Below are 15,224 nucleotides of genomic sequence, written 5' to 3'. Positions count from 1 at the left end.
AGAATGGCCATTATCAAAAAATCTAGAAACAATAAATGCTGGAAAGGGTATGGTGAAAAGGGAGCCCTCCTGAACTGTTGGTGGGAATGTAAATTGATACAACCACTATGGAGAACAGTATGGAGGTTCCTTAAAAAACTAAATATAGAACTGCCATATGACCCAGCAATCCCACTACTGGGCATATACCTTGAGAAAACCATAATTCAAAAAGAGACGTGGGCTTCCCTTGTGGTGCAGTGGTTGAGAGTCCGCCTGCCGATGCAGGGGACACAGGTTCGTGCTCCAGTCCGGGAAGATCCCACATGCTATGGAGCGGCTAGGCCCATGAGCCATGGCAGCTGAGCCTGCGCGTCCGGAGCCTGTGCTCCACAACGGGAGAGGCCACAACAGTGAGAGGCCTGTGTACCGCAAAAAAAAAAAAAACAGAGAGAGAGACCTGTACCACAATGTTCATTGCAGCACTATTTACAATAGCCAGGATATGGAAGCAACCTAAATGTCCATCGTTAGATGAATGGATAAAGAAGATGTGGCACATATATACAATGGAATATTACTCAGCCATAAAAAGAAATGAAATTGAGTTATTTGTAGTGAAGTGGGTGGACCTAGAGTCTGTCATACAGAGTGAAGTAAGTCAGAAAGAGAAAAACAAATACCATATGCTAATGCATATATATGGAATCTAAAAATAAAAGGGTGGTATTGATGAACCTAGTTGCAGGGCGGGAATAAAGAGGTAGACATAGAAAATGGACTTGAGGACATGGGGTGGGAGGACGAAGCTGGGGCAAAGTGAGAGTAGCATCGACATATATACACTACCGAATGTAAAATAATTGGCTGGTTGGAAGTAGCAGCATAGCACAGGGAGATCGGCTCAGTGCTTTGTGATGACCTAGAGGGGTGGGATAGGGAGGATGGGAGGGAGGCTCAAGAAGGAGGGGATATGGGGACATGTATATGCATATGGCTGATTCACTTTGTTGTGCAACATCAACTAGCACAGTATTTATTGTGAAACAATCATACTCCAATAAAGATCTATCAAAAAAATTTTTTAAAGATTTTAAAGTTTACTATTAAAAATATGTTATTAAAACACCTGAACAGATGTAACATGGAAATTTTATAAATTTCAATGTTTAAAATTATTTTCTTCATAGAAGTCAGTTAATCCACCTGTGTAAATTTGTTTTCCACCTTTTCCCAAAAAGAGTACCAACAAGGGCTGTTATTGGGGCTGGGGTTCAGATCTTAGTCCACACACACAGGCTAATGGTGGGTCTCAGATCATTCAAGCCATATGTTCTTTCTGCTTTAGTTTCAGTTCTGCATCCACACATGTGAGACGTGGCTGCCTGAATAATATTTCTCAAACACTACTTGAATTCCTCAGTTCAAGACTCTGTGGAAGCCAATTGCCTGCTTGTATTTTCTTGGCTTGAAAGTCATTAAAATGCCTATTAGACACTACCCAGAGTTAACAGATTCTTTACTGGAAGCCTTGCACGTGGTTTATCTATTTCAGTTCTACTGGGAGGCCTTAGCAATACTTCTAAGTTCCAGGCCACAAGAGCTAGCTCAGAAAGTCAGGTGTTTCAGAAGTGAGCCATATGACCAAAAATTCATATGTGTGCCAGTGACATAAATTTCCTTTGAAAACATCAGTAAAATTTAGCCTATTAGCTGTTTGAAAATTAGCATGATGTTGGGGGCAGAAAGAGGCCAATAAATTGAGTCTGTCAAAACCTATTAATTCTGTGGGATTTCAGAGTAGGGATGAACTACATATGGTCATCCAAGCAAAGTGGAATAAACAGCTGCATGATTCTTCAGGAGGTGAGTGGCAATGCTAAAAGAATGTGGTTTACTCTATGAAAATATCTGGACACTTAAAATGTACTAATCAGAAGAACACGTTATGTCATTCCAGATTTACAGTGTCAGATTGAAGCAAGTGGGCTAAAACTTCAGAAGGCAGTGACTGAGATGGACAGCTACAAAGAAAAGCTCATGTAAGATGGTAAACATTAAACAGCCTGTAAGAATTTAGAAAGACCCCCATGTATTCTCTGTGACTCTGGGCAGTAATTTGGATGTGTTGGTATGGTCTACTGCAATTTTTCTGAGCTACTTTTCTGGCCTATATTGAAGGACCTATAAATATTTTTAAATATATTAAATGTTTCTTTATCTCAGTAAGAAACTTACCTATCCAGGTATTAAAGCTTTCCCTGATTATTCAAATGTAGTAACTTAATATTCTCTGAACTTTTTGTCTTATTATCTCTTTATTATCTGTCTGGAAGAAACAGCATTGAAAATGTTTCATAAGATTATTGGGATTGACATATATACACTAATATGTATAAAATAGATAACTAATAAGAACCTGCTGTATAATAAATAAATAAATAATCAATTTTAGGTTCAAAAAGACAGTTGAGTAACTTTGAAATTCTGGAGTGCTTATGCCTTATATAAGTGAGAAAGAAAATATTAGAAAACAAATGATAAGAAAATGCCCCTGTAAAATATCCAGAGTACTATTTCTTTTATTTATTTATTTTTCATCTTGTTTATGGTTTCCTTTGCTGTGCAAAAGCTTTTAGGTTTCATTAGGTCCCATTTGTTTATTTTTGTTTTTATTTCCATTACTCTAGGAGGTGGATCATAAAAGATCTTGCTGTGATTTATGTCATAGAGTGTTTTGCCTATGTTTTCCTCTAACAGTTTTATAGTGTCTGGTCTTACATTTAGGTCTCTAATCCATTTTGAGTTTATTTTTGTGTATGGTGTTACGGAGTGTTCTACTTTCATTCTTTCACATGTAGCTGTCCAGTTTTTCCAGCATCACTTATTGAAGAGACTGTCTTTTCTCCATAGTATATCCTTGACTCCTTTGTCATAGATTAGTTGACCACAGGTGCGTGGGTTTATCTCTGGGCTTTCTATCTTGTTCCATTGATCTACGTTTCTGTTTTTGTGCCAGTACCATATTGTCTTGATTACTGTAGCTTTGTAGTATAGTCTGAAGTCAGGGAGTCTGATTCCTCCAACTCCATTTTATTCCCTCAAGACTGCTTAGGCTATTTGGGGTCTTTTGTGTCTCCATATAAATTTTAAGATTTTTTGTTCTAGTTCTGTAAAAAATACCATTGGTAATTTGATAGGGATTGCATTGAATCTGTAGATTGCTTTGGGTAGTATAGTCATTTTCACAATATTGATTCTTCCAGTCCAAGAACATAGTATATCTCTCAGTCTGTTGGAATCATCTATAATTTCTTTCATCAGTGTCTTATAATTTTCTGCATACAGGTCTTTTGTCTCCCTGGGTAGTTTTATTCCTAGGTATTTTATTCTTTTCGTTGCAATGGTAAATGGGAGTGTTTCCTTAATTTCTCTTTCAGATTTTTCATCATTAGTGTATAGGGATGCCAGAGATTTCTGAGCATTAATTTTGAATCCTGCTACTTTACCAAATTCATTGATTAGCTCTAGTAGTTTTCTGGTGCCATCTTTAGGATTCTCTATGTGTAGTATCTTGTCATCTGCAAACAGTGACAGTTTTACTTCTTCTTTTCCAATTTGTATTCCTTTTATTTCTTTTTCTTCTCTGATTGCCATGTCTTGGACTTCCAAAACTATGTTGAATAATAGTGGTGAGAGTGGACTTCCTTGTCTCGTTCCTGATCTTAGAGGAAATCCTTTCAGTTTTTCACCATTGAGAATGATGTTTGCTGCGGGTTTGTCGTATATGGCCTTTATTATGTTGAAGTAGGTTCCCTCTGTGCCCACTTTCTGGAGAGTTTTTATCATAAATGGGTGTTTAACTTTGTCAAAAGCTTTTTCTGCATCTATTGAGATGATCATATGGTTTTTATTCTTCGATTTGTTAATATGGTGTATCACATTGATTCATATGTGTATATTGAAGAATCCTTGCATCCCTGGGATAAATCCTACTTGATCATGTAGGATCATGTACATAATCCTTTTAATGTGTTGTTGGATTCGGTTTGCTAGTATTTTGTTGAGGATTTTTGCATCTATATTCATCAGTGATATTGGTCTGTAATTTTCTTTTTTTGGTATCAGGGTGATGGTGACCTCATAGAATGAGTTTGGGAGTGTTCCTTCCTCCACAGTTTTTTGGAAGAGTTTGAGAAGGATGGGTATTAGCTCTTCTCTAAATGTTTGATAGAATTCACCTGTGGAGCCATCTGGTCCTGAACTTTTGTTTGTTCGAAGATTTTTAACCACAGTTTCAATTTCAGTGCTTGTGATTGGTCTGTTCATATTTTCTATTCTTCCTGGTTCAGTCATGGAAGGTCATACCTTCCTAAGAATTTGTCCATTTCTTCCAGGTTTTCCATTTTATTGGCATAGAGTTGTTTGTAGTAGTCTCTTAGGATGCTTTGTATTTCTGCAGTGTCTGTTGTAACTTCTCCTTTTTCATTTCTAATTTTATTGGTTTGAGTCCTCTCCCTCTTTTTCTTGATGAGTCTGGCTAATGGTTTATCAATTTTGTGTATCTTCTCAAAGAAACAGCTTTTAGTTTTATTGATCTTTGCTATTGTTTTCTTTGTTTCTATTTCATTTATTTCTGCTCTGATCTTTATGATTTCTATCCTTGTGCTAACTTTGGGTTTTGTTCTTCTTTCTCTAGTTCCTTTAGGTGTAAGGTTGGATTGTTTATTTGAGATTTTTCTTGTTTCTTGAGTTAGGCTTGTATAGCTGTAAACTTCCCTCTTAGAACTGCTTTTGCTGCATCCGATAGGTTTTTGGATCATCGTGTTTTCATTGTCATTTTTCTCTAGGTATTTTTTTATTTCCTCTTTGATTTCTTCAGTGATCTCTTGGTTATTTAGTAAAGTATTGTTTAGCCTCCATGTGTTTGTGTTTTTTATGGTTCTTCCCCTATAATTCATTTCTAATCTCATAGCGTTGTGGTCAGAAAAGATGCTTGATATGATTTCAATTTTCATAAATTTACTAAGCGTTGATTTGTGACCCAAGATGTTATCTATCCTGGAGAATGTTCTGTGCACACTTGAGAAGAAAGTGTAATCTGCTGTTTTTGGATGGAACGTCCTATAAATATCACTTAAATCTATCTGGTCTATTGTGTCATTTAAAGCTTCTGTTTCCTTATTTATTTTCATTTTGGATGATCTGTCCATTGGTGTAAGTGAGGTGTGAACATCCCCCATTATTATTGTGTTACTGTCAATTCCCTCTTTTATAGCTGTTAGCAGTTGCCTTATGTATTGAGGTGCTCCTATGTTGGGTGCATATATATTTATAATTGTTATATCTTCTTCTTGGATTAGTCCCTTGATCATTATGTAGTGTCCTTCCTTATCTCTTGAAACAGTCTTTATTTTAAAGTCTGTTTTATCTGATATGAGTATTGCTACTCCAGCTTTCTTTTGATTTCCATTTGCATGGAATACCTTTTTCTATCCGCTCACTTTCAGTCTGTATGTGTCCCTAGGTCTGAAGTGGGTCTCTTGTAGACAGCATATATATGGGTCTTGTTTTTGTATCCATTCAGCAAGCCTGTGTCTTTTGGTTGGTGCATTTAATCCATTCACGTTTAAGGTAATTATCGATATGTATGTTCCTATGACCATTTTCTTAATTGTTATGGGTTTGTTTTTGTAGGTCCTTTTCTTCTCTTGTGTTTCCCACGTAGAGAAGTTCCTTTAGCATTTGTTGTAGAGCTGGTTTGGTGGTGCTGAACTATCTCAGGTTTTGCTTGTCTGTAAAGGTTTTAATTTCTCCATCAAATCTGAATGAGACCCTTGCCGGGTAGAGTAATCTTGGTTGTAGGTTCTTCCCTTTCATCACTTTAAGTGTATCATACCACTCCCTTTGGCTTGTGGTGTTTCTGCTGAGAAGTCAGCTGTTAACCTTATTGGAGTTCCCTTGTATGTTATGTGTCATTTTTCCCTTGCTGCTTTCAATAATTTTTCTTTGTCCTTAGTTTTTGCCAATTTGATTACTATGTGTGTCGGCGTGTTTCTCCTTGGGTTTATCCTGTGTGGGACTCTCTGCGCTCCCTAGAGTTGGGTGGCTATTTCCTTTCCCATGTTAGGGAAGTTTTCAACTATAATCTCTTCAGATATTTTCTCTTTTTCTCTCTCTCTTCTCCTTCTGTGACCCCTATAATGCGAATGTTGTTGCCTTTAATGTTGTCCCAGAAGTCTCTTAGGCTGTCTTCATTTATTTTCTTTTTTTTTTTTCTTTATTCTGTTCTGCAGCAGTGAATTCCACCATTCTGTCTTCCACGTCTCTTATCTGTTCTTCTGCCTCAGTTATTCTGCTATTGATTCCTTCTAGTGTAGTTTGCATTTTAGTTATTGTATTGTTCATCTCTGTTTGTTTGTTCTTTAATTCTTCTAGGTCTTTGTTAAACGTTTCTTGCATCTTCTCAATCTTTGCCTCCATTCTTTTTCTGAGGTCCTGGATCATCTTCACTATCATTATTGTGAATTATTTTTCTGGAAGGTTGCCTATCTCCCTTCATTTAGTTGTTTTTCTGGGGTTTTATCTTGTTCCTTCATCTGGTACATAGCCCTCTGCCTTTTCATCTCGTCTATCTTGCTGTGAATGTGGTTTTTGTTCCACAGGCTGCAGGATTGTAGTTCTTCTTGCTTTTGCTGTCTGCCCTCTCTATTTCTTTTAGAAATGATTTTATTTCAGAAATTTCAAAAATGATAGTATAAATATAGTACATCTATAATTATAACACTAAAATAGAATTTATATAATCTTTGAAAAGTAAATAAATTCTTTTACTTTGTGGTATGTAATCTGGTAGCTTTGGTTTTCAGTTCCTGTGTTTTAGAAGGATGAGACTCATAAGAAATATAAATACTGAAAATTCTTAGCAACTAAATTTTGTGTTGACCATGGACTATTCCTAAGAACAATGTGTTCAACAAAATTCTTAACAACACAAGGAAGAACAAATTCCAAAAATACTCTATCAAATTAATGTATAATTTGATTATTTGTAGCAAAATAATTTATTTTCAAAATCCAAGAAAAACCAAATATTCATGCTTTATAACACTGTGGTCAATAGTTCAGTAAATAATAGTTCAACTGTCTGTATATGATAGTTGGGGTTGAAGGAATAAGTGGGCAAGAGGTCCTAGCATGACTCACTGCACCCAGCAAGAACTTTCTGATGAGAAGATACATGAAAAAAAGAAGCAAGATGGGAATTGCCAGAAAATTGTTAATCCCCACCCTCTAGTTACATCAGCGAGGGCTTTGGCCTCATGAATGTCTCATGCGGGAGGGCCTGCCTATCAGACCACAGCCCGTTTAATATTAATACATGCTTTGTGATATTTTTGTTAATTTTAATATAATTTATAATATGAGTGCTAAGAAATAAGAGTCAGAGTAGATTGGAGTTGGAGGGAGAAAATACCACTCAGTAAAGTCCATCAAATGAATTACCTGGAGGAAATCACTGTAGAATTGTAGAAATACTGATGCTGTTGTTTCAGTTTATAATAAAACTGGTGCTTCCTACCTGTGTGAGAACTTTTTAAAATTAGAAAATGGACAGAGCATCCACTTTTAGAAAACTTGATGAAAGATAGAGCCAGTTAAATGGTCTCACCTGATGGAGACCTTTCTCTGTGCTGCCTGTACCTAGCTCTTCCATCTCTACTCCGTCTACCCTCCTTCACTACTAGGATGAAGTTGAAGTTGAGTAGGGCAGGCATGTAGGATCAGAGCCTGGGACTGCTCAGGGTACTCAGAGCTCAGGAAGTCCCCAGTAATATGTAAGTACTATTTTATTTATAGATTAAAACCAAATTTTCAACTTGGCCATTGTTTTATGGTAAATTCAGTTTGAAGTCAAAATAATTCACTCAAAATTTTTGACATGCCATTTCTTAATAAATTGAAGATTTGCTCTATATACCCAAACGTGTTTGAACTTCCAGAAATTGGAAGGTGGTGTGAAATCAGATTTTTAAAAAATTTTAGTCCTCACTCTTTGTGGGGGCTGGGGTGAGGAATGAGTTTCACCCATCCAGCTTAAGATAATTGTTTTGTTTAAAGATTTTTAAATGTTTGGATATACGTTTTGTGGGTTTTTACTTACGGGGAAAAGGCAGTTTTTAAATGGATGAACTTAGGGTTCTTTTTTTCCTAAGATTTATAAGAAAATATTTTCCAATGTTTATAAAAACTTGTTGTATATTTGAAAATAGAGATTTTATCACTTAGGATTCTTTGAGCTATAAGTAACAGAGGTAGAGTGGTTTCAGGTTTAGTCAATCCAGTGACTCAACAGTATCACCAAGGATCTTGATGCTCTTTCTGTCTCTATTCTGCTGCCCTCAGCACTGGCTTCACCCCAAGGCTAAGTCCCCTATGATCATGACATGGCTGCAATTCCAGGTACCACATCCAAATGTAACCACCCCAGTGGCAGGAAGGGCCTGTTTTTCTGGTGTCTCCTTAGAAGTGAGATAAAAATTTCTCAGAAGCCACCAAACAGCCCTCTCCTTACATCTCTTGGCTAGAACACTTTACATACCCTCTCCTAAATGATCACTGGCAAGGGGAACAGGACTACCACAGTTAGCTCAGGTCAGGCAGGATTTACCCTGAGAACAGGTGATAATGGGGCTCTGATGGCCAGGAAGACAGCTATAGTACATGTCCAGAAGGTAACTAGTAATGTTTACTAGAGGTAGAGTGTTAGTGATGCTCTGAAAATTGATGACATTTTCTACAAATTTATTTATGTCATAATATCTAGATTAATTTAGGGAAGACCTTCCTGAAGTAATGAAAAATATGGATGCTGTGAAATGCAACTTTTTTACTTTTAAATATTTATGTAGAGAGAGAGAGAGAGGGAGAGAGAACTAAGAAATAACACTTTTATTTTATATATATGTATATAGGATAAGATAAGTAAATAAGACTAATAAGAAAGGCTGCTATAGAGGGTGAGAAGTTTTTCGGAATTCCTGAAAGAGAATACATAGGAAGGATAATAAAAAGGGTCAACTCTGCAGAGGAATAAACTAGAGGAAAACCAATTGTGTGGTGGGCATGTGACGGGCAGGACTTTACCTGGAATCAGTTAACACAAAGAGAAGGGAGTGGGATAAGGCAAATCATCAGAACAGTGGTTCTCAAACTCCAATCTGCAGAAGAATCCTGGGTAGTTTACTGAAACTGTGTATTACAGTATGACCTCCCTCACAGACCCAATCCCAGGATCAGTTTCTGGGCTCCATTCCCACAGACATTCTGGCTTTAAATTTGGGTTTGGGGTGTCCCTGAGCAATCTGCATTTGTAATGCACTCCCCCCCCTACACACACACAATTCTGATTCAGGTGATCCAATGAAGCCCACTCTGAGGGATCATATTTGGAACATTTAAGCTACTGGCCCCTCACCAGCCCCACCCCACCCCTAATCAACAGGTCCCATGTGAAGCAGCATTTGCAAGGCATCTGCACCCAGAATAAAGCAATGAGTGTGGGTACTGGAGCTGGGGAGCCTGCCAGCTACTGGACCCCAGAGGCCACGGTCCCCACATCCCAAGACAAACCTCCAGTGCCCCCACCATACTCTGCCCCTTCATCACAACCTTCAGAAACAATCTAGGGCAACAATAAACAGCAAAGCAGACAACAAACCAGAATCTTAGGCTTAGGATGAACACCCAACCAAAGATTACCAGATATGTGAGAAAAGCCTTCCCCCAGCCTTGTTCACATGGCTCTGAATTCACACAGAAAAGCTTTAACACCTAGAGAAATTGTTAAATAGCAAACAGAAGATGTTAAGATAAATTTTTAAAGTTAGGATATACTTCAAAGTATGTCCAGGATTGTAACCATTAAAGAAGAACAGGATGTTACCAAAAAAAAACTATTAGGAATTTTAGAGATTAAAAATATGACTCCAGAAAAATGATTCCATTCATGTTAAAAATGTATATGAATGTACATACAAATATGTATGGATTCAAATTCATTGAATAAATGATTGGTAGGATTACAACAGTTCCTTCTGGAAGTGAGAGTCAGGGGTGTATAGAGACTCTTATTTTACTCTATATACTTATATATTGCTTAAATAGCTTACAGTGTGAATGTATTCATTTTCACATATGTAATGAAAAGAACAAAATTCACTTTAAATGATTTATAATTTATCAGTTACTAGTGAATATGTCTAAAGTGGTGATATGAAATATACTTTCTAATTTGGGGAACTTTGTTACATGCTTACACTTTAATTTTATTAGCAGCCACCTCCTCCTCATTTAACTAATAATTGTAAGCAATAATCAGCCATAACCAGCATAAATTTCTTGTTTATAAAGCTCTTGACCAAATAACAGCAACATTTTGCACAGTTGAGATGTTCTTGGAACATTATTATTGCCTTCTAAGATATAATGTTCTCCTGATTTTCCTCTTCTGTCATCATTCATGAGAATTTTTTGCCTAGAAAGCAGGTGGCCTGGTGGCAATCCAGTGTCAGAGTACAGATACACTTTCACATGATCCTAGATTTAACAGGCTAGGTTTCCTTCATTGACTCATTCAATACAAAATGCTCATGGAGAGGCAGTTATGTGCCATAACTCTTTTGTGTACAAGCACTAGATACTGAAGTAACAAGATTGACAAGCTACAATAGGTAATTTCAGGTAACGTTAAGTGCTGCAAAAATATAAAACAGGCATAAAAGAATGTGAGTGTTGGGGAAGAGTGGTATCCTTTTGATAGAGTGGCATCCCTGGGCAGATGACCTTTTTTTTTTTTTTTCGGTATGCGGGCCTCTCACTGTTGTGGCCTCTCCCGTTGCGGAGCACAGGCTCAGCAGCCATGGCTCACGGGCCCAGCCGCTCTGCGGCATGTGGGATCTTCCCAAACCGGGGCACGAACCCGTGTCCCCTGCATCGGCAGGCGGACTCTCAACCACTGCGCCACCAGGGAAGCCCCAGATGACCTTTGAGTTAAGATCTGAGTTACAGAAAGGAGCTAACAGTGCTAATAAGCTAACATCCGGAAGCAGAGAGATCAAGGACAAAAAATTCTTGGGAGTGAGTTTTACAAGTTAAAGGAACATGAAGGCCAGTTGTGGTAGATGGAATAACGGCTTCCAAAGATTTTCATGTCCTAATCCCTGAAATCTGTGAGTACATTATCCTATGTGGCAAAAGGGATTTTGCACATGTTTAAATTAGGGATATAGAGCTGGGGAGATTATGTTGGATTATTCAGGCAGGCTCAATGTTATAACTGCAAAGGTCCTTATAAGATGAAAGCAAGAGGGTCAAAGTCACAAAAGTGGATGTGAGGATGGAAGCAGAGGTTGGAGTAATGTGATTTGAAGATGGAAGAAGGGGCCACAAGCCAAGGAATGCATGTGGTCTCTAGAAGCTAGAAAAGGCAGGAAAACAGATTCTCCTCTAGAGCTTCCAGGGGGAACACAGCCCTCAAGACATCTTGATTTTAGGACTTCTTACCTTAGAAATGTAAGATAATAAATTTGTGTTGTTTTAAACCCCTACATTTGTGGTAATTTGTTACAGCAGCAATAAGAAATGAATATACCAGTGTGTCCAAAGCCCAGTGAGGATTTTGGATTTATGCAGAGGGCAGAGGGAAACTCTTGGAGGTTTGGCAATAGAGAGAACTGATTTGATTTGTTTTAAAAGGGTGGCATGGCTGCTGCATGGAGAATGGACTGAAGTGGGAGTGCAAGAGCGATCAGGGAGACTAGGTGGGAGGCCCAGCGTACATGCAAGTGAGAAGTGGCTGGTTTAGTGTAAGGCTATAGTGTGGAGATGGAGAGAAATATCTGCTAGGGGTCGCTGTCACAGGATTTACTGATGGAGTAGATGTGGCCGGGGAGGAAGAGGGCTGGAAAAGAAAGGAAATAATAAAGGATGGGGTTTGGGGCTTTTCAGCATCAGGTAGACAGTTGAGAGGCAGTAGAGTATAGTGACTAACAGCCTGGAAGCCAAATCCAGACTGCTGGGGCAGTACTACTTAGCATTATGTCACCTTGGGCATGTTACTTACCTCTCTGTTTTCAGTTTCCTCAACTGTAACAAGGGCTGAGTAAGGGCAGGTTTGAGCTTCGTGTGAGATATATAAGGTGTTACCTATTAGTATCATTATGAGTTGGTGCCATTTCATGAAGTGGGAAAATTTGTAAAAGAAATAGATAGGGGGGTGAGGGAAATACAAAACAATGCTTTTGATCTGTTAGATTTGAGATGCCTTTTGGACAGCAAAGTAGAAATATCAAAGAGGCAGTTTAAGAATGGCTATTTCACATAAAGAAGTGGAATGGTATGACCCTTGCCTTTCAAATTAGAGGAAAATATCCAACTACTCTATCTTATTTCCTTTGCTTTGATTGGCAGGAGCAGCAGGGGCCTTTCTGAAGGCTTATTCAAAGCAGTTGAAGAGAAAGGATTAACACTATTTGCTGAGGGTAAAAGAAGGAATGCAGTGTTTAAAGAGATGTAGGCATTCTTTCTATTCCTTCCAATTCCTCCCATCCTAATGAAGGGGAAGATAACAGTTGGGCAGTGAAGGGCAGACCATAAAAAGAGTGGCTTAACTGGCGTGGGGGTGGGAGATGACCATAGTGAGGGGAGTTCTTGGGATGGTAGACTGCCCAGGGACCTTTTTTTCTTAAATTGCAGCCAAAATTTATTGGCCACATAGTAAAATAACCACTTAAAGGTGTTCTGCTGTCCCTGACTCTAGATTTGGAAAAGTGTGTATAAGAGTCTGAACATAGAGTGAAAGTTGTGGCTGGGGCTGCTGAACCTCAAAGCATTTCTAAAAGGAACATTGTTGTTTGACTTAAAAGTAAATGTATAAAACTTGGCAAATACAGGAATCCACAAAAAAAACCTCATCTTTATATTTCGATATCCTTATAGTCCATTTTTCTAAGTAATGCATATTTTAAACATATTTTCGCTTAGTAATATATCCTGGATATTTTCCCATGTCATTACATGATATATTTATAGTTATCAAATAGCTATGTAGTATTCTAATCTGTGGATGAATCATAACTTATTTTCTAATCCCTTGTATTTTAAAATTTCCAAATTTTTCACTTTTATAAGCAAGGTATTTTGAAATTCATAGAGATAAATCTTTCTATTCACATGCAGTTATTTCCTTAGGATAATTTTTGCTAGACTCAAACTTGCATATTTTTAAGACTATTAATTCATAATGACTCATTACCTTGCAATAAGATTTTATTGATTTATAATTTCAGCAGTGTTTGTAAATACCTATTTCTCCACTTCCTAGCTAATACTGGGTAGTATAACTAAGAAAAAAAAAAAATCCTAGTTTAATGAAAACTTGTACCCCTGCATCTTTGGTTCTTTGTATTCTTTCCTTTGTGACTCACCTGAGTACAACCTTTGCTCACTTTTTAATGGCATGTAACTCTTTTCCTTATTCTTTATTTTCTAATGTTTTACTTGGAAATAATTTCAAACTTACAAAAAGTTGTAAACATGATGATAGTACAAAGAGCACACAAATAGGCTTTACCCAGATTCATCTATTATTAATGTTTTAACCCATTTGTTTTTTCCCCTCACCCCTACCCCTGTCCCCTCAACCTTTTCTCTCTCTCTCTCTCTCCCCCTGAAACCCACACACAAATTTTCCTGCACCATTTGAGGATAAGTTACATACAGCACGACCCTTTACTTCTAAATAGTTTAGCCTGCCTTTCCTCAGGACAGTGATACTTCATATAACCAGGAGGGTAATCAATGTTATAATTTTACATACAATAATTACATTAATAATATTCTAATCTAGCATCCATATTCTAATTTTCTGAGTGGGCCTTTATAATATTTTCTCCTCTAGCACATAGTCCAGGTAGGGTCAGCCTACTTGGTATGTCTCTTTAGCCTCCTTAAATCTGGAATATTTCCAGTCCATCTTTGTCTTTTTATGACATGGACATTTTTGAAGAATGCAGAACCCCTCATACTTTTTTAAATAAAATTTTTTTCATTTTGTATTTTTCTGGTTTCCTCTTGATTGGATTAAGGATATGTACTCTCAGCCAGAAAACCACATAGGTGAGAACGAGCACTTCTCAGAGCACCACATCTGGAGGCACATGATCATCTGCCTCTCATTGGTGATGTTAATTTTGATCACCTGGTCAAGGTAGTGCTCAATTTTCCCACTGTATTATTACTGAGGGGTTTTGTTCCCTTTCAACCAGTAAGCAGTCTATAAGAGACACTTTAGGTACATACACATGCTCTGCTTTTCATCAACACTTATTCTTAGATACAGCATCCATTAATAATTTTTACCTCACCTAATCTTTATGACAGTCATTGCTAGATGATGATTTTTCCAACTCCAAGTCTCCCTGACCATTTATTAGTAAGCCCTCAGCATTCTACTTTAAATAGGAGCCTCCCTTCTTCCCATTATTTATTTACTTATTGGTATGGATTCATGAACTCCTGTTTTGTTCAATGGCTTATAATTCATTATTGTACTTAATTATTTTGGCACACAAATTGTTCTAAGCTTAGCCACTGGGGGCCACTTCCGGCTGGCTCTTATGACATTGGAACATGATCCCGTCCTCTTTCATAAGCACTTCCTTACTTTCGGTATAACAAACTGTTTCAGGTATAGCTACTCTGCCCCAGCCTTGGAATCACCCATTTCTCTGAGTAGTCCTTGTTCCTTTGAATGTGAATGGTATTAGAGACCAGTATCTAGGCTCTAAGTATGCTCATGTGCTACTTGATTACGGTGATGGTTTCATGGGCTTGTACGTATGTCAAATCTGCCAAATTGTGGGCAGTTTATTGTATGTTAGTATAATACTTAAAACTATTTTACAAAAAGTGGATAATAAAGGAAACAACATGTTTTTAAAAACATTTTTTCATAAAAGAAAAAGTAGAACTGAAGTATAGTGTTTAGGGATAAAACTTGGGCAATACAACTCCAAAGAAAATCAGTGATTACCATAAAATTCATGAGAATGATCAATTTAGGGAGGAGGGAGTTGGCTATTATTGGGCCCAGGACATGAAGCTTCTAGGCTAGCTGATTAGGTTTTATTTTTTTACATGGATGGTAGTTGCAAAAGTTTCTTCCTTGTAATAATTCATCATAT

The 15,224-nt window shown here is 37.4% G+C and overlaps 1 protein-coding gene across 7 annotated transcripts in view; it reads left to right on the top strand.

Moving 5' to 3' along the window:
• LEKR1 (leucine, glutamate and lysine rich 1) overlaps nt 1–15,224 on the top strand; it is a 269,467-nt gene that overhangs the window by 182,214 nt on the left and 72,029 nt on the right. For all 7 annotated transcript variants that reach the window (XM_029214726.1, XM_029214723.1, XM_029214721.1 and 4 more), the window contains one exon: nt 1,940–2,021. In XM_029214726.1, the coding sequence (XP_029070559.1) occupies nt 1,940–2,021 (82 nt within the window). The remainder of the gene's footprint in view (nt 1–1,939; nt 2,022–15,224) is intronic.

This window comes from Monodon monoceros, unplaced genomic scaffold (genome assembly GCF_005190385.1).
Source record: "Monodon monoceros isolate NGI ecotype Baffin Bay Population unplaced genomic scaffold, NGI_Narwhal_1 Super_Scaffold_11, whole genome shotgun sequence".
NCBI lineage: Eukaryota > Metazoa > Chordata > Mammalia > Artiodactyla > Monodontidae > Monodon > Monodon monoceros.
The sequence above is the reverse complement of the archived record's forward strand: the minus strand, read 5'-3'. Positions and strand labels throughout refer to the sequence as shown.